This window comes from Aquarana catesbeiana, linkage group LG01, assembly GCF_042186555.1.
Source record: "Aquarana catesbeiana isolate 2022-GZ linkage group LG01, ASM4218655v1, whole genome shotgun sequence".
In the NCBI taxonomy this organism is placed as follows: domain Eukaryota; kingdom Metazoa; phylum Chordata; class Amphibia; order Anura; family Ranidae; genus Aquarana; species Aquarana catesbeiana.
In genome coordinates this window covers 39,970,278-39,993,327 of record NC_133324.1, presented here as the reverse complement: position 1 = coordinate 39,993,327, position 23,050 = coordinate 39,970,278, and the positions used below count along the sequence as shown (strand labels likewise).

At 43.2% G+C, this 23,050-nt stretch overlaps 1 protein-coding gene across 1 annotated transcript in view; it reads left to right on the top strand.

Moving 5' to 3' along the window:
- The window catches only part of LOC141129130 (vomeronasal type-2 receptor 26-like), a 216,830-nt gene that overhangs the window by 189,650 nt on the left and 4,130 nt on the right, over nucleotides 1-23,050 (top strand). Inside the window, exon 5 of the mRNA XM_073617334.1 lies at nucleotides 59-182. Coding sequence (XP_073473435.1) covers nucleotides 59-182 — 124 coding nt within the window. The remainder of the gene's footprint in view (nucleotides 1-58; nucleotides 183-23,050) is intronic.

Sequence of the window (23,050 nt, the reverse complement as noted above, 5' to 3'; positions counted from 1 at the left end):
AATCTCCAATGTTATTTCACACAAGGAGACTTAATTTTTTTTTCCACTTCTTCTTTAGAAGCTGGAATCTAAGTGTGTGGACTCTTGTTTGCCCGGATACAGAAAAAAGCCAGGAGCTTCAATCCACTCTTGCTGCTATGACTGTGTCCCATGTTCAGAAGGGCAAATATCCAATAAGACAGGTATACCTTAATTATATACAGTTTTATTTATTAATGGTTTTTAAGTTTACACTGAAATTCACGGATGTGCAAAAGCAGAGTATATCATGGAAAGAAAATATATATATATATACAGCGCTATCCCTTTAAAACAATGGAAGCAGCCAGCACAGCAGAGGACCAACTTATGCGAAATGTAACATACAGTGAAAAAAAGTGCAGCGCTAAGAATATGAAAATCTCAAATGTCTAATGACTGTGCAAAAATCATGTAAGAAAAAATAAAATCACATAAAAATATGTAAAAAGTGTTGAACGTTGTATTAGTGAAAAATCACTAAATCATATAAGTGTCCTTGATGACATAAATGTAAATCACAATCTCATTAAAGTCCATAGAGAACTTGATAGTGGTGATCCAAAAAAGTGAATAAAATATATGATAAGGATGTGACTTTGGTGAGAGAATTGATAGAAAATCCACTACCTTATATTCTTAAAGGCTTACCAGAAAGATTGGACACAGATGGGTATACACCCACTGGGTCAATCTATAGTAATCGGCCCAAAAGACAGCTGCCACAGAAGACACGAACTCCAGGGGACCAGCAAAACTTCCGATAATATGTTAGAGGAGTATGCCCAAACACAGGGATCCTCAAACTACGGCCCTCCAGCTGTTGCAGAACTACACATCCCATGAGGCATTGTAAAATTCTGACATTCACAGACATGACTAGGAATGATGGGAATTGTAGTTCCTGAACACCTGGAGGGCCGCAGTTTGAAGACCCCTGCCCAAACACGTCAAATGTGTGTAAAAGAAGAAGGGAACAAGAAAGTGCGTAATTCCGTAAAAACTCATATCTTGTTTATTAATAATGAAAGAATAACATTCACATTTCTGGTAGTTAAAAAGTGATTATAGTAAAAACAATGGCGGTATCAGTGGCATCAATAGTCCGTCCTGATGCATTTCGTCCCATAGGGCATCATCTGGGGTGAAAAAGCAGAGTATATTATGCTCTAGTGGTGCAGGGAATAGCATGTGGGATGGTGTAATACTACTTGTAACTTATAGGTTTTTGGACTATTGAGGGAAACCGTTGTGTACTCAGAGTTCAAACTAACTACAAACAGTTTACTGGGCTCTTATTGTGTTAAGATCATAGCACTGAGATCTAGAACTTCAAAGTCCATATACTACATGAAAGATATCTTTTAAAGTTGAAATGTAGCCCCCCCTATAATTTATTTTCTTGCTGCAGTCTTCAGGCTGGTCTGGAATTTTCACCTCTTCTTATTAAGCAAAAGTTGTGCGTGATTCCTTCACAGGGACTGAAATGTTCTCATAAAACAGCTTTGGACAGTGATTGGATGCGAGGCCAAAGGGAAAGTTGAGTTTAGAGTCCAAGATTACACCTAGAATGGTGGCATGCGGGGATTGTTTGATGGTTATGCCATTGATCTTGAAAGAGAAGACAGGGGAAAAGGCACGTGGGGGAGAAAATATTATTATATTATATTATTTATATTATTAACAAGATAATCTACTTATTTACAGGTGTGTTGACATCCCAAAGATACAGTATCTACCTAAATTAAAGAAAGGGGAGGAATATGTATGTAGTTAACATGTATGGGACCTATGCAAAGTCTCCACTTGTTGGTGGACAATAGGGTAGCACCAGGAAAATATATTTAGACTAGTGTTTCTCAACATTTTTCCAGATGCGGCACCCTTTAAAAGTATGCAAATTCCAGAGGTACCCTGTCTAAAATATAAAAAATGTAAATTTTTCTTATCAATGGGAAACCTAAAACTTTGATGATGCACTTTGGTCTAGCAGTGATTTTCAAATCGCACCTGGGGTTCACCAAACCAAACTTACAGAACTCAGTGCCTTTCATGGAAACACTCTCACTGCATCTTCAAACAACACCTCAAGACACCATTCACATACTACTATGCTACAGACCACCAGGACCAAAGACCAATCTCCTCACGCCGCTCACTGAATTCTTCTCAATGCACACCTTGAAAACCAAAAACCTTCTGGTACTTGGGGATTTCAATCTGTGGGCAAACTCTGCCCAAGACCCTATTGCAACCGCCTGCGTTAACCAAATGGAAGAACTTGGCCTGCAACAACTGATAAATGCTCCTACGCACGGTTCAGGACACACTTTAGATCTCATCTTCAAACAGAATATGGACATCGACGTATTTGACAACACTCCACTACCATGGACGGACCACCATGCTATCAAATTTAAAATCACCACTAACACCATCCTCCGAAAACAGAAACGGGCAACAGCAACACACTGGAATAGATCTCAGAAGAAACTACACTCTGAACTCTTCAAAACTACATTGTCGAGCAAAATTCTTCTGCTAAACCCAAACCTCTCAACGGAACAAACACTCAACTCCCTAAACAATGTTTTACTACAAACAGCAGACTCCGTGGCGCCAAAACGCAGAACACCCGTCCGCAAAAAAAACTCGAGTTGGTTTAATGGCACTCTCACCCTACTCAAGCAAGAACGCAGAAGAGCTGAGAGAACTTGGAGAAGAAATCCCACCAAGGAAAACCATGCTAACTACAAAGCACTCACGGTGAAATACCACAAGGCAATCTTCAAAGCCAAAAAAGAACATTTTGCAGACACCATCTCATCCGCCTTAAACCGCCCACGGGAACTTTTCAAAATAGTTGCTCAATCAATGAACCCGACCTGCCTAGAGCCCCCTGCAAACGATACTCAAGAATTCTGCAATGAGTTATCAGATTTCTTCATCGACAAAATCGACAACATTCGGAAAGCAATTCATCAGAAAATAACAACCAACCTCACCCAACCAATGCAAAAAGAGCATATCGACACGAACATCACTCAACCACCGAAGTTCTTTTTGTCCCCAATCACTACGGACACGACTAAAAACATCATCGGAAGCCTTCGCGACAGCACATCACCGAACGACATCATCCCCACCAAATTGTTCAAAGAATGTTCCGACATCCTGGCCCCCACCCTAACACATCTCATAAATCAATCATTCAAAGAAGGGACTGTGCCAACCTCCCTCAAGCAAGGCATCGTCAAACCCCTGCTAAAGAAACCTAATCTCGACCCTAAAGACCCTAACTGCCGCAGACCAATAACAAGCCTCAACACCATCTCCAAGATTATAGAGAAAGCAGTAGTACAGCAGCTACAACACCACCTGGAGACACACCACCTCCTGGACCCTCTGCAATCAGGCTTCCGCCCAGGCCATGGCACAGAAACAGCACTTCTCAAAATATGGGACGACCCCCCCCGAAGCAGCAGATGACGGAGAACTGAGTCTCCTGGTACTGTTAGACCTCAGCGCAGCATTCGATACAGTGGACCACAATACTTTACTTGTCCGCCTCTCAGAAGTTGCAGGAGCCACAGATTCTGCCCTAAAATGGTTTACATCCTTCTTAGAGAATCGCTCTCAGACAGTGAAACTAGGAACATTCACCTCGGAATCTCGGGCAGTCTCCTGTGGAGTCCCTCAGGGCTCACCCTTGTCACCAGTGCTATTTAACATCTACATCCGCCCGCTTCTCAATATCATCAGGAAAACGGACCTCTGCTTCCACTCATACGCAGACGACACCCAACTCTACCTTCGCATTAACGGACAAAAAGATCATCATCAGCAACTACAGAAATGCCTCACTTTAATCAATGACTGGATGACCACTAGCTCCCTCAAACTCAACGGATCAAAAACAGAACTTCTTCTCCTGCAAGCCAACAAAAATTCCAAAATTAAGACTCCGTGGACACCACCCTCCATCCTCGGACAGACCATCTCCCCCAGCACCAAAGTCAAGAGTCTCGGAGTCATCTTTGACTCAGGAATGACAATGGATGCACAAATAGGATCGGTGGTGAGCGGATCCCACCACCTCCTCCGCCTGCTTCGCAGACTCATCCCCTTCATCCCAGAAGAGGACAAAGCGGCAGTTGTGGGAACAATCATCAATTCCCGACTCGACTACGCAAATTCCCTCTACGTAGGTCTACCCCAATATCAGCTTGCGCGCTTGCAACTCATCCAAAATACGGCGGCAAGACTGTTAACAGGAAAAAAGCCCTGGGAATCCATCTCCCCATCCCTAAAAAGCCTACATTGGCTAACTGTGAAGAATCGGATCATATTCAAGACCCTCTGCCTCACCCATAAATGCATACAAGGAAACGCTCCGCAATATCTCCGGGAAAAAATAAAACACTACACACCGAATCGCAGTCTTCGATCAGCTAACCAAAACCTCCTCATCATTCCCAAATACCGCTACAAAGCAAAGGGAGAACGTAGATTTGCAGTCCAAGGACCTCGACTATGGAATGCTCTCCCAACCAACCTCCGCATGGAAGAAAACCACCAGGCCTTCAGGAAAAAACGAAAGACCTTCCTTTTCTAGAAGCTGGCTACAGAGAATACATCTAGCGCCTTGAGGCGATTCAGTTCGCAATTGCAGCGCTTTACAAATCATTCATTCATTCATTCATTCACTCACCTACCTTGATTAATTAACTTCCCATCAAAAGCCTCTCTTCACATCAAAGAGCCCCCAGCATGTCAGAGTCCCCCCCATACATCTGAGTCCTCCCTATCTGTTAAAGTCCCCATTATATGTCAGAGTCCTCTCATCATATCAGGTTATCCCCATCACAAAGTCTTCTTATCACAGAGCCCCTTCAAATCACAGAGCTCCCCATCACACAGCCCCCCCCCATCATACAGTCCCCCATAACACAGTACTCCCAATCACACAGCCACATATTCACATCAAAGCCCTCCAGCAGTGTGGTAGAAGGTGGAAAGTGGAGCAAGTCTGGAAGAAACACACTTCCATCCTCTCCTTGTCAAGGCTGGGCTCAGCCCTCCCTTCTCAGAGCTCAGGCTGCTCAGCTGTCGGTTAATTGCAAGCACTCATCATTCAACAATAACTCACCTGATGTTCATATCCTGCTCGTCAGCTAGCCCTGCTGGCTACTTAAATTCCCTGGATCATGTCTCCTATGTCTTCGCCTTGGTCAACATATCCAGATACACTCTGCTGTGGTTTCCTGTTAAATGAAAGGGTATTGCCACAGAGGGTTGACAAGGGATATCAAATGGGGAAGGGTACCATCATCCTATAATAGTATACAAGAGAAGATAAGGAGAATATAACAAGGGCTACTCCAAGAATGCCCTAGAGCTCCAAAAATAATTTTTTTTGGACTATTGCGGTACCCAGGTAAAGACATAGATAAAAAATACAATTTATTTTAATTGCAAAAAAAAATACAATTTACAACAAGAACAACTTGAAAGTTGTTACAAGGTAGACAATTAAGCACACATTTAAAATGACAATGAATAAAACCCCCATGTATAGGTGGAGGCACAATGATGTGAAAAAGGACGTTTTGCCTCAACAGTTTCGTGGCCAATGCCGCTTCCTCAGGAGGCCTCCAATCCTAACATCTAGAAAACATATAATCAGAATTACAATAAAACATTTGTAAGGTGCAGTGAACTGATAATGCATGGTAATACATAGTAATATTGGAGTGTTTGAGCAATGTATAGCAAAACTCACCAATAACTGTCCAAATGGGCAGAGCAAGGCAATTCTGAGACACCCAAGATGGGTGTTCCCTCTGGGGACAGACATGGGGGGCTATTGGGATGGACTAAAGGTAAAAAATATAAAAAATATATTGGTTTTAGTACCAAGAGGGTTGAGATATGCTCTGAGACACTGGGACACTGTGGATGGGAATAGGGAAGGACAGGGGGAGAAAAGCGGGACAAGAGAAATAGAAAAGAAGAAATTAAAAAGGGGGGGACGGGGAGGGGAAGAGGGGGAGGGAAAAGGAAGGGGAGGAAAGAAGGGAGGGAGAAGGAGGGGAGGGAAAAAAGGGGGGAAAAAGAGGGGGGACAGGGAAGGGGGAGGGTAAAGGAATGAGGGATGGGGAGAGCGGGAAGGGGGGAAAAAGAGAAACTGAGAGGGAAAAGTAGAAGGTAGGAAAGCAAGAAGGAGGAAAGCCACCAGATCCTACAGGACACCCGGGATAAAGTGCGAAGGCATGAATAGTATAATGTAAAACCCACCCAACAATAAAGAAGGGAATATTATGACACCCGGGAATAGCCAAAAATGCTCAGCAATGATTGGAGTAATATAGAAGGGTCTGAAAAGGATATGGAGCCCCGCTAATGAACCAAACAACACAAGGCTGGAGGGAGGACAGGATAAGGCAAGAATTAACTTAATTTTTCGAATCCATGGTAAACAGCAGAGCTCACCTTGCACAGCAGATTATGGGAGATCCTGGGTGTCCGCCGTCTGAGTAGAAGCGGCCAAGGAGGTCTCCTTACATAACCCCCAACCCAGATGTATGTACGGTGCAGCACAACGTAAAGCGCTGATGTCACTGGGTATGACTCTCCCTGTTGCGGATGCACGAGAACAGCAATGCACATGTGCAACAGCCCTACAGTAAGGGACGCTATTCAGCATCACCACAGGGAAGCAGGGGGAGGAGCCAACCTGGATGGAAAGCTCGCCCCTTGCTGGAGAGGTGCATGCCCGCCACTAGGGGGAAAATAAACTCCTCAAGCCGTTACAGATATTGGGGGGTGATGTTGGTAGAGAAGGGCATAGATCTGAATAAAATCAGGTGAATAGTGTGCCGAAATGGTGGGGAAGCAAGAGAGACTAGTCCCCAGAAGGGACACCAATGCAAGATCCAAATTAATACATAAATAGAGTTATGAAATTACAGAGGACTGTTCTTACAAGCAGGGCTTTTTTTCAGCCGGAACTCGGTGGAACGCAGTTCCGGCACCTCTGACAGGCAGCCCTCTCTGCTCTGACCTATCTCACACGAGCGCTGTGCACACAGGGCTGCTGCCTTTTGAGATTTTCGGGTCCCAGCACGGCAATATACAGCTGCCTGTGTTGATTCAAGCAGCAGCTTCTGTCCCCGCCTCTTCTCACATTATAGCACAGAGCAGGGAGCAGAGAAGCCCTGAAAATCTGCCCCAGCTACAGTTCTCAATTGTCTGAGGCATAACACATGGACTGGAGCACTGGATCATCAGTGGAAAAGGTGAGGGAGTTCTGAATGAAAAATGAGGGGGGGGATAGCCCTCCAGAGACTGAGTTCACAGTGAGAGGATAACTGTGAAAGAAGGGAAAGGGGGGTGATTGTGCAGTAAGGGGGGGGGTGGAAATTTGTCCAGAGAGGAGAACTGGGAAGGGAGCTTTGTACAGAGGTAAGAGCTGCAGAGGGCAGAAGGCAGGTTGTGTAAAATGAGAGCTGTGGAGGGTGGGGGAGGTTGTGTAGAGATGAGAGCTGTAGGGAAAGCTGGGGGTGCAGAGGTGGGTGGCAAAGGTGAGAGCTGTGGATTGGGGCAAGCTTTAGGCCCCTTTCACATGCGTGGACCGTTCAGATCCGCCTGGCAGTTTTTTAGGCGGATCTAAATGGTCGCTCCATACATCTCTATGGAGCGACAGATGTCAGCGGTGACATGTCCGCTGACATCTGATCCGCCCCGATCCGCAAAATCCAGAGGGATGGAAACCCTATTTTCCATCCGTCTGGTGGATCGGATCGGATGAAAATGAACAGGCGGTCCATAATCATCGGATCCCCCCCATAGGGGAGAGTGGACTCTCTGACAGGTCTGTCCCTGCACAGAGTGCAGAGACAGACTTGTCATCTGCTGGCTCAGTGGACAGCGTGAGGAGGAAAAGAAAGCTGATCACCAGTGGCTGTGAGAGGGACATCAGTCCCGATCACAGCGAGCTGCTGCAGACCCTCAGTGCCCACCTGTGCCCCCTGCCAGTGCCACCTAGCAGTAGGCAACAGTGCCGCCTACCAGTGCCCACAGTGCCATCCATCAGTGCCCACAATGCCACCCATCAGTGCCACCTATAAGTGCCCACAGTGTCCACCTATCAGTGCCCACAATCAGTGCCTCAACAACTATCAGGGCCCATCAGTGCCATCTTATCAGTGGCCATCAGTGCCGCCTTATGTGTCCCCATCAGTGCCGCCTTAACTGTGCCTATCCATGCCCATCAGTGCAGCCCATCAGTGCAGCCTATCAGTGCCCACCAATGCCGCCTCATCAGCGCATATCAATGAATGAGAAAAATTACCTGTTCGCAAAATTTTATAACAAATTATGAAACATGATTTTTTTTTCAAAATTTTCCATCTTTTTTTGTTTGTTTAGCAAAAAATAAAAATCCCAGCTGTGATTAAATACCACCAAAAGAAAGCTCCATTTGTGGGAAAGAATGTATAAAAATGTCATTTGGGTACAGTGTTGTATGACTGCGTAATTGTCATTCAAAGTGCATCAGTGCTGAAAGCTGAAAATTGGTCTGGGAAGGAGGGGGGTTTAAGTACCCAGTAAGCAAGTGGTTAAAGGCCTCCGGATAGTACTCCTGAATGCTGTATAATGGGTTTTGTATTACATACCCCTGAGCCCTGCACTCTGTATGCTGGACTGCATATTACATAGCTTTACTACTGTTCTCTGTGTGCTGGGCTCTATGTTATATATTCCTGACCTCTGCACTTTGTACACAGGGCTATATGCTCCATATTTCTGAGAACAAGGGACGCTTCGCATTGAATGTAAGTACTATCCTGTTTGCTGTTTTTTTTTTCTGCACCCTGTGTGATATGCACCGCTCACAATTGCACAATACACACTCCTGAGCCCTGTGTGTTTTAAAATCCTGACTCCTGTACTTTGTGTGTTACACATTCCTGAACCATGTGTGATACACGGTTCTAAGGCCTCACTTACTACAGTTATTTGACGCCACTGTACTTCTCTCCTCTAAGGAAGGTGTGTCTGGGGGTGGAGTTTGGGCGTTATTTGGGGTGGGGTTTGGGAATGTTTGTGGGAGGGGATTTGGGCTGGAAGGGTGAGTTCCTGCACCTATTGTCTGCCAAAAAAAGCCCTGCTTACAAGACAATAAATCTCACCAACTAAAATCTAACAACAAATGGATAGAACTAAAAAATGATATAAAAAAAAGCAATTACATTAGTAGGACATTGAATTGCACTAGCACATCTCAGAGGTGTATGTTAGTACACGTGGACCAGAGGAAAAGTAATAGAAGAACAAAGGGGGGTATGTTTAATGATTAATAAGACAAGAAAATCACATTAGATGGGGAGCACAGAAAACGCAAAACAAAAAGCCAGGAGAAACCCACAAGGGGAAGATGTCCTGGACACAAGCAGAAGAGGAGAACCACAAAAGGGAGGATGAGAAGGGCATGTTGGAGGAAATCATAAAGAAGTTATAGAAAATATTTGTATGAATGCGCCTCATTGAGGCCCGGAGGTGTGAGGGCATTAATTCAAATTGACTCTCGTCTTAGGATTTTACAGTCCCAGTCACCTCCTCTGGGATCTTCTGGAATCACTTCCAGAACAAAAAATCTTACACAATCAGAGTTGAATTGATGGTGAATCCCTATGTGGCGGCCCACTGTGGTGAGCTTGCCATTAGTGGAAGCATACGAATGGTCACCCAACCTCTGTCGTAGTTCCCTGATGGTCTTGCCTACATAAAAGGCCTTGCAGGCACAGACCATCAGGTACACGACCCCTCTAGTGCCACAATTGGCATGTTGCCGAGGTACAAGTATCTCTCCATTTGGGAGGGTAAAATTCTGTCCTTCCTGGATCCACAGGCAGTGTAGACAATCTCCACATTTAAAAGTGCCACTCGGACCCTCCGATAATAGTAAATGGGTCCTAGAGTGGCTGCTGGTGAATTTATCCCTAAGGGAAGTGGCTCTTCTATTGACCAATTCCGGAGTAGATCCTACATATTTTTTTCAGTAAGTAGATGCCAGTGTTGTGACAAAAGATTGCGCAAATGATTATGATGGATCGAGAATTTTGTAATGATTTTAACAGTTGAAGATTGCTTGGTACAAGGAGGGCCATATAGAAGCGATTGTCGGGTACGAGCAAAGGCGCTATTGAAGGCCTTCCTTGGATTGGTGCGACTATATCCCAGAGCCAACAGGCATGTACTTAGAGCATCTGCTTGTAAATGAAAATCCCCGTCCTCTGTGCAGTTCCGTATCAGTCTCAAGTACTGAGCATAGGGAATACTGTATACCAGAGGATGGGGATGAGAGCTAGAAGCATGAAGAAGTGTGTTGTCTGCTGTAGGCTTGCGATTTAGTTCAGTAATCAATTTACCGGAGGGATTTTTGATGATTTTCACATCCAGGAAGGAAATACTATGGGTGTCATAGGTAAAGTTAAAATGAAGGTGAAATTGGTTAACATTTAACCGTTTGACAAAATCAAGAAGGAGTTGTTCAGTGCCCGTCCAGATGACCAATAGGTCATCTATAAACCTGTGCCAACAGAGCACATGGTTTAAGAATGGTTGTAGAGATTCATCTCCAAAAATTGATCTTTCCCGCCCCCCTAGGTATAAATTGGCATAGGAGGGGGCGCAGGACATGCTCATGGCCACGCCTTGGGTTTGTAAGTATAGCTGACCCATGAAAATGAAGTAGTTTCTGGTAAGAATAAACTCTAATCTAACTCAAAATGAAGTTATTCAACGGCCAAGTATTGCAATCTTGTTCCATAAGGAAGGAGCCAGCCATCCGGATGTCCTGCTCGTGGGGGATGCTCGAGTACAATGCTTCGATGTTGATGGCCATGAGGAGGGCGTCTGGAGGGATCTGAACCCCCTTGATGTGTCGCAGAAGATCTGTAGTGTCCCTAATAAAAGGGGGGAGGCTTGATACGTGTGGCATGAAAACATATCAACTAGTTTGCTGGCATTTTCAGTCAAGGATCCTTTGCCAGAGACTATGGGTCGGCCAGGTGGTTATTTAAGATTTTTATGAGTCTTAGGCAGGGCGTAGAAAGTTGGCGTTCGTGGCATCTGAGTATTGATAAATTTTAGGGTGTCCTCATCAATGAGGACCTCCCAAAATGCCCCAACAATTAATTTCTGAAACTCGGCAGTAAAAGTTTGAATAAGGGTAGGACCAATAGGAGAGTACCAGGTAGCATTGTATAACACATTCAAACACATAGTTTGGTACTGCTGATGTGTTATAAGCACCAAATTGCCCCCCTTATCTGATTGTTTGATTATCAGGTCCGGGTTCTTTTGGAGTTTGCTAACAGCCCTGCTTTGTTTTTTGGTTAGATTAGAAGGTAGTACTGGCCAGTCTTGCTTTTTAAGGGATTTGATGGATTCATATAAGAAGGCCCACACCAAGGGACATGTCATAAGGTCAGGGAATGTACGAGACTTGAGTTTGAATTTATTTGCGGTCTTTTTTGATTGACTTGAGATGAGTCGGGAAAATTTCCAGAGGTCAGCCCAGGTGGATCAATGTTAGTATCAGGGTCTGGTGACTCAATCGCTCCCTCATCATAAAGGAGCATCAAGTCGTGCAAGGCCCTAAATTCAGCCATGGTAAAGTTCTTGGTCCTCTCTGCTAGTTCCTTCTCAAGATTTAATTATTTGCGGTCCTGGTCATAGATGAAACTATATGTAAGGTTCCGAGCAAAAAGGTATACATTTTTAATGGTTTCATATATATCAATGGATATCGAAGGGCAAAAGCCCAAACCCAGCTGGAGAACCTGTTTCTCCTCCAGAGTCAAGACGTGGGGTGTGAGATTGATAATGTTAAATGTATGTGAATTATCGATTGAATCTACATTAGTAGATTTGGAGAAGTGCCGGGCGTGGGGGTTTTTTGCACGAACGCATCCAGGTTCCCCTGTCGGGTGGATTCTGGAGTCGTCTGTGCTAAAAAACTAGGATGAGGAAGCAATGTTTGAATATTAGGTTGAAGTAATTTTGGGATAATATTGTGTAGGGTGGGTTGCAGAACCCCATCTTGGGGGGTCTGCACCCCCGGTCGTGGTGGCTGTTGTGTTTTGAATATTTTACCATGTTTTTTCCTTTTTTGGGATCCTTAGTGGGGTGGACTTCGCCAGTGAGGGATCTTTCTTTGGGGGATACCCGGTGCACGTAGATTCATCGACCGTGATGTAGCCTGTGAGGAGAATGAGGAGATAGAGGAATCAGATTCAGTAAGGTCAGTTACAGTAGCAGTTTCTTGTGGTCCAATTTCGGAACGTGTTCCTTCTAGGATATTGTTTCCCTGTCCATTTGTAAGCGTACCCTTCAGAGAAGGCCAGCTTATCTTGGATAAATTTACCTTGTTTTTTAACGATAATGTTTTTATTGAGGGCCTCTAGGCATTCTTGCACCTCCTTCCACTTGACAGTGAAGGAGGTGGAGTCTTTGATGTTGGGAAATTGGTCAATAAGTCGATCAATCTCCCCATCCAGCACTATCATGTCTGCCCGGTACTGGGTAGTTAATTGTATCATCAATTCCATGCTGCATTTAGTCAGCGTGTCTTCCCATGATTTTTTGAACTCAAGGGAAGAATATTTAAAGTTGGGAAGACCTGTATTTGAAGGCCTAGAGGACATACCTTTTCTCTAATATAAGACTCAAAGTATTGGATGTGCCAATAAAGATGTGACTTTCTTTTCAGTAAGTTAAACATCCTATCCAGGAAGACTTTGGTTTCATCTTCTGTTTTTTGATTGTTTAAACAACCTGCCTGGATGGTGAACATAAAGTCCATCCATGCTGGACCCAGAACATCCATAACCCCAAACAATATGTACCAGAAACAGTTCCTAAGAATGTGGAATTGCAAAATATAGTTAGAAGATGGGAGAAAAACACCAAGTTATTAACAAATTAGAAGAATAGTCCAAAAAAGAAAAAATGAAATACACAATTGTGAACAAAATAAATTAGTGGCAAATAAAGAGAAAGGTCTTTTGATCCAAAGATCAGGGTGTGTTGTCCACCCAGTTAGTACATGAAAGGGTATTGCCACAGAGGTTTGACAAGGGATATCATATGGGGAAGGGTACCATCATCCTATAATAGTATACTAGATAAGATGAAGAGAATATAACAAGGGCTACTCCAAGAATGCCCTAGAGCTCCAAAAAGACAATTTTTTGGACTATTGTGGTACCCAGGTAAAGAGTAAGACATAGATAAAAAATACAATTTATTTTAATTACAAAAAAAAAATACAATTTACAACAAGAACAACTTGAAAGTTGTTACAAGGTAGACAATTAAGCACACATTTAAAATGACAATGAATAAAACCCCCATGTATAGGTGGAGGCACAATGATGTGAAAAAGGACGTTTTGCCTCAACAGTTTCGTGGCCAATGCCGCTTCCTCAGGAGGCCTCCAATCATAACATCTAGAAAACTTATAATAAGAATTACAATAAAAGATTCGTAAGGTGCAGTGAACTGAAAATGCATGGTAATACATAGTAATATTGGAGTGTTTGAGCAATGTATAGCAAAACTCACCAATAACTGCCCAAATTCTGAGACACTCAAGACGGATGTTCCCTTGGGGGGCGGACACGGGGGGCTATTGGGACAGACTAAAGGTAAAAAATATAAAAAATATATTGGTTTTAGTACCAATAGGGTTGAGATATGCTCTGACTGGGACACTGTGGATGGGAATAGGGAAGGACAGGGGAGAAAAGAGGGAGAAGAGAAATAGAAAAGAAAAAATTAAAAAGGGGGGGATGGGAAGGGAGAAGGAGGGGAGGGAAAAAGGGGGGAAAAAGAGGGGGGACAGGGAAGGGGGAAGGTAAGGGAATGAGGGATGGGGAGAGTGGGAAGGGGGGAAAAAGAGAAACTGAGAGGGAAAAGTAGAAGGAAGGAAAGCAAGAAGGAGGAAAGCCATCAGATCCTACAGGACACCAGGGATAGAGTGCACTGGCATAAATAGTATAATATATAACCCACCCAACAATAAAGAATATTATGACACCCGGGAATAGCCAAAAATACTCAGCAATGATTGGAGTAATATAGAGGGGTCTGAAAAAAATGACAAAAATAATTAAAAATAAAGATAAAAATAATAATAAGGCAAATAATCTCAGTATGAAACAGTGCCTACAAACTCCCCATGACCTGCCAAGGGTGTATGGTCAGAATGGAGCTCGCTAGGATATGGAGCCCTGCTAATGAACCAAACAACACAAGGCTAGAGGGAGGAGAGGATAAGGCAAGAATAACTTCATTTTTCGAATCCATGGTAAACAGCAAAGCTTACCTTGCACAGCTGATTATGGGAAATCCTGGGTGTCAGCCGTCTGAGTAGAAGCGGCCAATGAGATCGCCTTACATAACCCCCAACCCAGATGTACGTACGGCGCCGCACAACGTCAAGTGCTGACGTCACCGGGTCCGACTCTCCCTGTTGCACATGCGTGAGAACAGCAATGTGCACGCGCAACAGCCCCACAGTAAGGGACACTATTCAGCGTCACCAACCTAGATGGAAAGTTCGCCCCCTGCTGGAGAGGCGCATGCCCGTCACCAGGGGGAGAATAAACTCATCAAGCCTCAAACTCCTGTTAAAGACTTTTGCCTGGCTGACTTCCCTTCTGGTTCCTGATTCTGTTTGCTGTTTCTGACTACGCTGATCTCTGGATTCTTGTTTTACTGGCTTGTTCTGACTACCCACTCTGGTTATTGAACCCTGGCTATGTTTTGACCTTTGACCACATTTATTCTGTTTGTACTATTTTAACATTTAAAGTGTGATTTTTACTGCACTTCTGTTTGAGTCTGATTCATGTTTCCTGACACTCCTGAATGATGGGGTGGCCTTGCATGCTGCCTGCTCTGGATTAGCATCATGAGTTGCCATTTTTGCAGGCAGGCTGGCTGCCAAAATCATACCAACTAATGGCACAATGCCTACTGCCCCAGAGCGTTATTGGTTATTATGGTGCAATGAGCATAGTTGGTTTACCCACAAGTTTCCAGAGTTGAAAAAACACCAGTATATGAATGTACAATTTACATTACGCTATGTGATCACATGATCACAATGGTAACAAAGCTGTCATGAATAAATTAATTCATGACAGCTGTAATGCCTATGCTGTGATTGGCCCACAGCTATCATATGGCTCCCGGGCCAGGCAAAGCACCCTGTACCATGAAATTAGCTGTAGCCAATTGCAGCTAACTAGTAAATTAGCTCTCATGACTGGTTAACCCATTCATGACAGATGAAAACTTTGCTGTTATTATGATCTTTATTATAACAGCAAAGTGTAAAAAAATAAACAAATAAACCCTGATCAGACCCCAGAGTAGTATTGTATTATTATGATAACACTGAACTACTCTGATGAAAGAATGTAGAAGGAAAAAGTAAAAAATGAAAAACATGTTTTAAAGAAATCTAATAAAAAATTGTTTATTTTTTAATTTTTATAACATATTATTAGTCAGTGTCCCTGATCACCACCACATCAGGTATATGTTAATGCTGTAATGCACTTTCACCTTTTTTTTCCTTATTTTAAAAAAAATATTATCACCAGTATTTTTTTTAAAAAAAGCTTAAACAATGATGAAAAAAATGTATTCAATTTCTTCAGTTTTTAAAAAATGTAACAAAATATTGCAACTTCAAAAAACTTGCCATGCCTCTTACTAAATGCCTCAAAGGTCTACTTTCCAAAAAGGGGTAATTTGGGGGGAATTGTCCCGACATTTTATGGCCTCAAGAAATGAGGTAGGCAATACATCAGAATTAATCAATTTTCAAATATATACTGTATATTGATATACATAAATTTACTAGACAAATATCCTTAAAAAAAACACCCAAATATATAAACCAGATTGATAGTAGTATGAAAAGTTTATTAAGGAAAAAGGACTTGGAGATCAGACCAGCTGACAAGGGTGAGGGAGTAGTGATTTGCGATAAACAGGACCACATAAAAGAATCCTAAAATATTCTAAATGATACCAACACGTATAAAGAATTTTCCAATAGCCCCACCTATAAGTTTAACCCTTTCATGCCTAAACCAATTTCTGACATTTGTTGCTTACAAGTTAAAATCCATATTTTTTGCTAGAAAATTTCTTAGAACCCACAAATATTATAATATTTTTTTTTAGCAGAGGCCGAGAGAATAAAATGGTGATTGTTGCAATATGTTATGTAACATGGTAGTTGTACAGAGGTCATTTAAACACTTTTTTTTGGGGGAAAAAAGACACTTTCATGAATTATAAAAACTAAACAGTAAAGTTAGCCCAATTTGTTTTTATAATGTGAAAGATGATCATTGAGTAAGAACATAACTAACATGTTATTGTTTGAAATTGCGCATACTCATGTAATGGCGACAAAGTATGGTACCTAAAAATCTCCATAGGCAACGATTTAAAAAAATGTAACGGTTACCAGGTTATAGTTACAGAGGAGGTCTGGTGCTAGAAGTACAGTTAATTCACACTTGTTTATTATTAATAATAATAATAATAATAATAATAATAAAAAAAAGTAAACAAAGTAAACATAGACAAAACATAGCCAGATTTCATCTCAGACATCTGTGTGGTGGCTCTCCAGGGACTTGGAAAATATGAGGATGTCATCGAGATAAACCACCACACATAACTGCAACAAATCTCAGAGGACATCATTAATAAATTCCTGGAAAACTTCCAGGGCGTTACAAAGGCCAAAAGGCATTACGAGGTACTCATAATGGCCTGTTCTGGTATTAAACGCAGTTTTACACTCATCGCCCTCCTTAATCCTCAAATCAAGCTTTGTGAAAACTGTTGCTCCCTTGAGGCGGTCAAATAACTCCGTAATCAATGGAATCGTATAGGTATTCTTAATCGTGAAATGATTGAGACCCCTATAATCAATACAAGGTCTCAGTTCACCACTCTTCTTCTTCACAAAGAAGAAACCAGCAGGAGATGAGGATTTGCCGATGAAACCTCAAAAGTGTGTCTGCAGCATACTCCTCCATGGCCCTATCCTCCAAGACTGACAAAGGGTAAACCCAGCCACGAGGGGGTATGGCACCAGGTTGAAGGTCAATTGCACAATCATACGACCGATGTACAGGAGGCTTCCGTAAGCGCTCCTTAAAAGGAGGTCTTTCTCTGAGTCTGGAGTCAATGAGGATGGCAAACGTGATCAACTTCTCCAGCTCAGTGGGTATGTCTCATGCTGCTATCTCATCCTTGATGGTATCCGAGAGACCATGGGAAAAAGCAGCCACGAGGGCCTCATTGTTCCAAGCAACCTCTGCTGCCAGAGTAGGGAATTCAATGGCGTAATGGGCAACAGTTCTTGTACTCTGTTTTAAGGACATTAGGCACTTGGGAGCTGAAGCAGAGCGTGCGGGAACGTCAAATACCCTTTTAAAAGAAGCCACAAACTCTGGGTAACTCAAGACAACAGGTTTTTGCGTCTCCTATAGAGGGTTTGCCCAGGCCAAGGCTCTCTCAGAAAGCAAATATATCACAAAACCTACTTTGCCTCTGTCCGTGGGAAACGCCTGGGGCAGCATTTCAAAGTATACCTGGTTGAGAAACCCTCTGCATTGGACTGGGTCACCCCCAAATCGCTGGGGAAGCAGAGCGGAACCAGACTTAATTCTTATAGAGGTAATATTCGAGTCAGGTGCCTGCACAGACTTGAGCAGCAGCAGGGACAGCCTGCAACACAGGTTTACTGGAGAAGCGTTTGTAACCCCATGGCAAACTGATCCATGTGGTGATCCTGCTCATCCAATCTGGAAAAAATATTACCAACAAGTGGTTTGACTGCATCTTCTGAATTCATGGCCTTTGCCTACTGTCAGAAACCATGAATCAGACTGAGGTACAGTTAAATCACACTAATAAAAAAATAATAATAATAAAAACGTAAACGTAGTCAAAACATAGCCAAAGTTCAGGAACCGGAACGGATAGTCAGACAAGTCAAAATACCAGGGAGCCAGAGAACAGCGTAGTAGAACAGCAAGCAAGATCTGGAGCCAGAAGGAATGTCAGCCAAGCAAGTCTTTAACAGGAACACAGGAGAAATTCTCTAGAGATGTGACCAAGGCGAAGGCAGAGATCATCTGGGCTTGATGACTTAAAGAGGAAGTAAACCCTGGTGGGTTTTACTTCCTCTTTATTTCCCTGCAAAGGTAAAACATAATGAACTACTATGCATCACATAGTAGCCCATTATATGTCACTTACCTGACACAGAAGCCCACACTGTCGCTGTTGTCCCCTTGAGCAGGGAGCTTCCATCTTCGCCCCTCTTCCTTCTGGGGCTGCAATTTCCGGCTTTGTGACTGGCCGGAGTCGCATGACATCACTCCCACGCATGCACGCGGGAGCCGCCAGTCACGGCATGACCCCTAATAGAAATGGCACAATATGCCATAGTCATCGACAATGTGCCGTAGTCATCGATGTAGTCATGACTACGCATGCACCATTGTCATCGACACTCGTCTGTTTAGTAAATATCTCCTAAACCGTGGAGGTTTAGGAGATATTTCAAGCACCTACAGGTAAGCCTTAATATAGGCTTACCTGTAGGTAAAAGTGGTTGTACATAATGTGTACAACCACTTTAAGTAGGCAGGCTGATGAGCAGGTATATCATATATCATCAACAGGTAAGTCACGGTTGAAAGAAAGGAGCTGGCAATTAGTCGACAGCTGCACGACCAGCCTTGAGAAGGAAGGGCTGAGCCCAGCCCTGACACATTGGTGTCTAATGATTGGCCAAAGCATGCACCTGACCTATACGCTTTGGCCATTCATAGCACGCTCTGCTGTGAGAGCCATAATTGGCCAAAGGCAGGGTACCTTTGGCCAATCATGGCTCAGGGAGACTAAGTCCCCACACCCCACATTATATAAGGCTGCTTCCAACGGCGATGTAGTGATAGTGATGTTGGGGTGGACGGAGAGAGAGAGATTGAGCTAAATTAGGCAGGCAGGTTATTTAGTGCAGGCAGTGTATTTCATATATATATACACTCTGCATTCAGTGTAGACTCTATATTCAGTCAGTGCAGGCAGTGTAGTATATATAACACAGTTTATTGAAGTAGATAAGGGGAACCCCGCGCCAAAATTGAAAAATAAATGGTGTTGGCGTCCAAAATCCATACCAGACCCTTAGCCAAACATGCAACCTGGCAGGTCAGGATAGGGGGCGGACGAGCGAGTGCCCCCTCTCCTGAACCATATCAGGCTGCTTGCCCTCAACATGGGGAGGGTGCTTTGGGGGCCGCATCCCCACAACCCTTGCCCGGTGGTTGTGGGGGTCTGCCGGTGGGGGGCTTATCAGAATCTAGAAGTCCCCTTTAACAAAGGGGTTCCCAGATCCTGCCCCCCATGTGAATAGGTAGGGGTACATTGTACCCCTACCCGTTCACCAATAAAGTGTCAAAAAGTAAAAACACAAGACAGTTTTTGACAATTCCTTTATTTTACTTAATTAATTACTGTATTAACCACTTCCCTACCTGCCCATTGTCATATGATGTCCTCATATAGGATCTCCCATCCTGGGCGGGTGTCATATGATGTCCTCGGCTTCCCGGCAGTATAAGGGGTGCGAACGTGCCCACCGCGTCACCAAGGAGCTTATCCCAGGCTGCAACGTCCACCGGGCACTCACAATCGTTCGTAAACACACAGATCCACGTCCTGTTAGGGGAGAGGAGACTGATCGTGTGTTCCTAGTATAGGAACACCGATCGGTCTCCTCCCCTAGTCAGTCCACTCCCCCTACAGTTAGAATCACTCCCTAGGTAACACATTTAACCCCTTGATCGCCCCCTAGTGTTAACTCCTTCCCTGCCAGTGACATTTTTACAGTAATCAGTGCACGTTTTTAGCACTGATCGCTGTATAAATGTGAATGGTCCCAAAATAGTGTCAAAAGTGTCCGATATGTCCACTGTAATGTCACAGCCATGATAAAAATCGCAGATGGCCACCATTACTAGTAAAAAAATAATAATAAAAATGCCATAAATCTATCCCCTATTTTGTAGGCGCTATAACTTTTGCGCAAACCAATCAATATATGCTTATTGAGATTTTCTTTTTTTTAAATATGTAGAAGAATGTTGATACTGTTGTAGGAGGAGGATTTGGATTTTGTGGGGATTTCAGAGACCTGGTTCAACAGCTCTCATGATTGGCTGGCAAACATTCAAGGGTATACCCTTTACCGCAAGGATAGAGAGAGTAAAAAAGGGGGAGGGGTATGCCTATATATCAAGAATAATGTACAAGTGAATATGAGAGATTACATCACTAAGGGAGCTAGGAAGGAGGTGGAATCCCTTTGGGTAGAGCTCCAAAGGGATGAAGGTAAGGGGAAAATAATACTGGGAGTATGCTATAGGCCCCCTAAACTGAGGGAGGAAGTGGAGACAGATCTCCTATCACAATCTGGATTAGCAGCAAGGATGGGAAGTGTTATCGTGATGGGGGATTTTAATTATCCAAACATAGACTGGGCGGAGGGAACCACGCATTCATCTAAGGCTCACCAGTTCCTTAATGTCTTGCAGGACAATTTTATGGGTCAGATGATAGGCACACCAACTAGAAATAAAGCATTACTGGATCTGTTGATTACCAACAATACAGACCTGATCACGGATGTGGAATTATTGGGCAATTTAGGTAACAGCGATCACAGGTCAATTAGTTTCAGTATAAATCACACAAATAGGAAACATAAAGGGAATACAAAGACACTGAATTTCAAAAGAGCCAACTTCCCTAAACTACAAACCTTGCTAGAGGGCATAAATTGGGATAAAATCTTAGGAACAAAGAACACGGAGGAGAGATGGGTTTGCTTTAAGAGCATATTAAATAAGGGCATTAGCCAATGCATCCCATTAAAACAGCGAACAAAAGTCCTGGATATCTCAACTTAAATGTAAAAATGCATATAAAAGCAAAGGAGAAGGCCTTCAAAAAATACAAAGTTGAGGGATCATCCTCAGCATTCAGAATTTATAAAGAATGCAATAAGAAATGTAAGGGTGCAATTAGGATGGCTAAGATAGAACATGAAAGACACATAGCGGAGGAGAGCAAAAGAAATCCCAAGAAATTCTTTAAGTATGTAAACAGTAAAAAAGGGAGGACAGACCATATTGGCCCCATAAAGAATGAGGAAAGACATCTGGTTACAAAGGATGAGGAGATGGGGAAGGTATTGAATTTATTCTTCTCCTTAGTCTTCATGAGGGAATCGGGGGGCTTCAGTAACCAAAACTGCAGTGTTTATCCTCATGACTCATAACCGGAAGCACCTACATGGTTAACAGAGGACAGAATTAAAATTAGACTTGAGAAACTTAACATTAATAAATCACCGGGACCAGATGGCTTGCACCCGAGGGTCCTTGGGGAACTCAGTCAAGTGATTGCCAGACCGTTGTTCCTAATTTTTACAGACAGTCTACTGACTGGAATGGTAACAGCTGATTGGAGAAAAGTCAATGTAGCACCAATATTTAAAAAGGGCCAAAATACATCCCTGGAAATTACAGACCAGTTAGCCTAACATCAATAGTATGTAAACTCTTGGAGGGGATGATAAGGGACTATATACAAGATTTTAGTAATGAGAACGGTATCATTAGCAGTAATCAGCATGGATTCATGAAGAATCGTTCTTGCCAAACCAATCTACTAACCTTCTATGAGGAGGTGAGTTGCCAGCTAGAAGGCCCGTAGACGTGGTGAATTTGGATTTTGCAAAAGCATTTGACACAGTTCCCCATAAAATGTTTACTGTACGAAATAAGGCCATTGGCATGGACCATAGGCTTAGTACATGGATTGAAAACTGGCTACAAGGGCGAGTTCAGAGAGTGGTGAAAAATGGGGAGTACTCGGAATGGTCATGGGTGGGTAGTGGGGTCCCCCAGGGTTCTGTGCTGGGACCAATCCTGTTTAATTTGTTCATAAATGACCTGAAGGATGGGGTAAACAGTTCAATATCTGTATTTGCAGGCTATACTAAGCTAAGCAGGGCAATAACTTCTCCGCAGGATGTGGATACTTGAAAAAAGATCTGAACAAATTAATGGGGTGGGCAACTACATGACAAATGAGGTTCAATGTAGAAAAATGTAAAATAATGCATTTGGGTGGCAAAAATCTGAATGCAATCTATACACTGGGGGGAGAACCTCTGGGGGAATCTAGGATGGAAAAGGACTTGGGGGTCCTAGTAGATGATAGGCTCAGCAATGGCATGCAATGCCAAGCTGCTGCTAACAAAGCAAACAGAATATTGGCATGCATTAAAAAGGGGATCAACTCCAGGGATAAAATGATAATTCTCCCGCTCTACAAGACTCTGGTCCGGCCGCACCTAGAGTATGCTGTCCAGTTCTGGGTATCAGTCCTCAGGAAGGATGTACTGGAATTGGAGCGAGTACAAAAAAGGGCAACAAAGCTAATAAAGGGTCTGGAGGATCTTAGTTATGAGGAAAGGTTGCAACAATGAACTTATTCTCTCTGGAGAAGAGACACTTGAGAGGGGATATGATTTCAATATACAAATACCGTACTGGTGACCCTACAATAGAAATAAAACTTTTTTGCAGAAGAGAGTTTAATAAGACTTGTGGCCACTCATTAAAATTAGAAGAAAAAAGGTTTAACCTTAAACTACGTAGAGGGTTCTTTACTGTAAGAGCCGCAAGGATGTGGAATTCCCTTCCACAGGCGGTGGTCTCAGTGAGGTGCATGGATAGTTTCAAGAAACTATTAGATAAGCACCTGAATGACCACAACATACAGGGATATACAATGCAATACTGACACATAATCACACACATGGGTTGGACTTGATGGACTTGTGTCT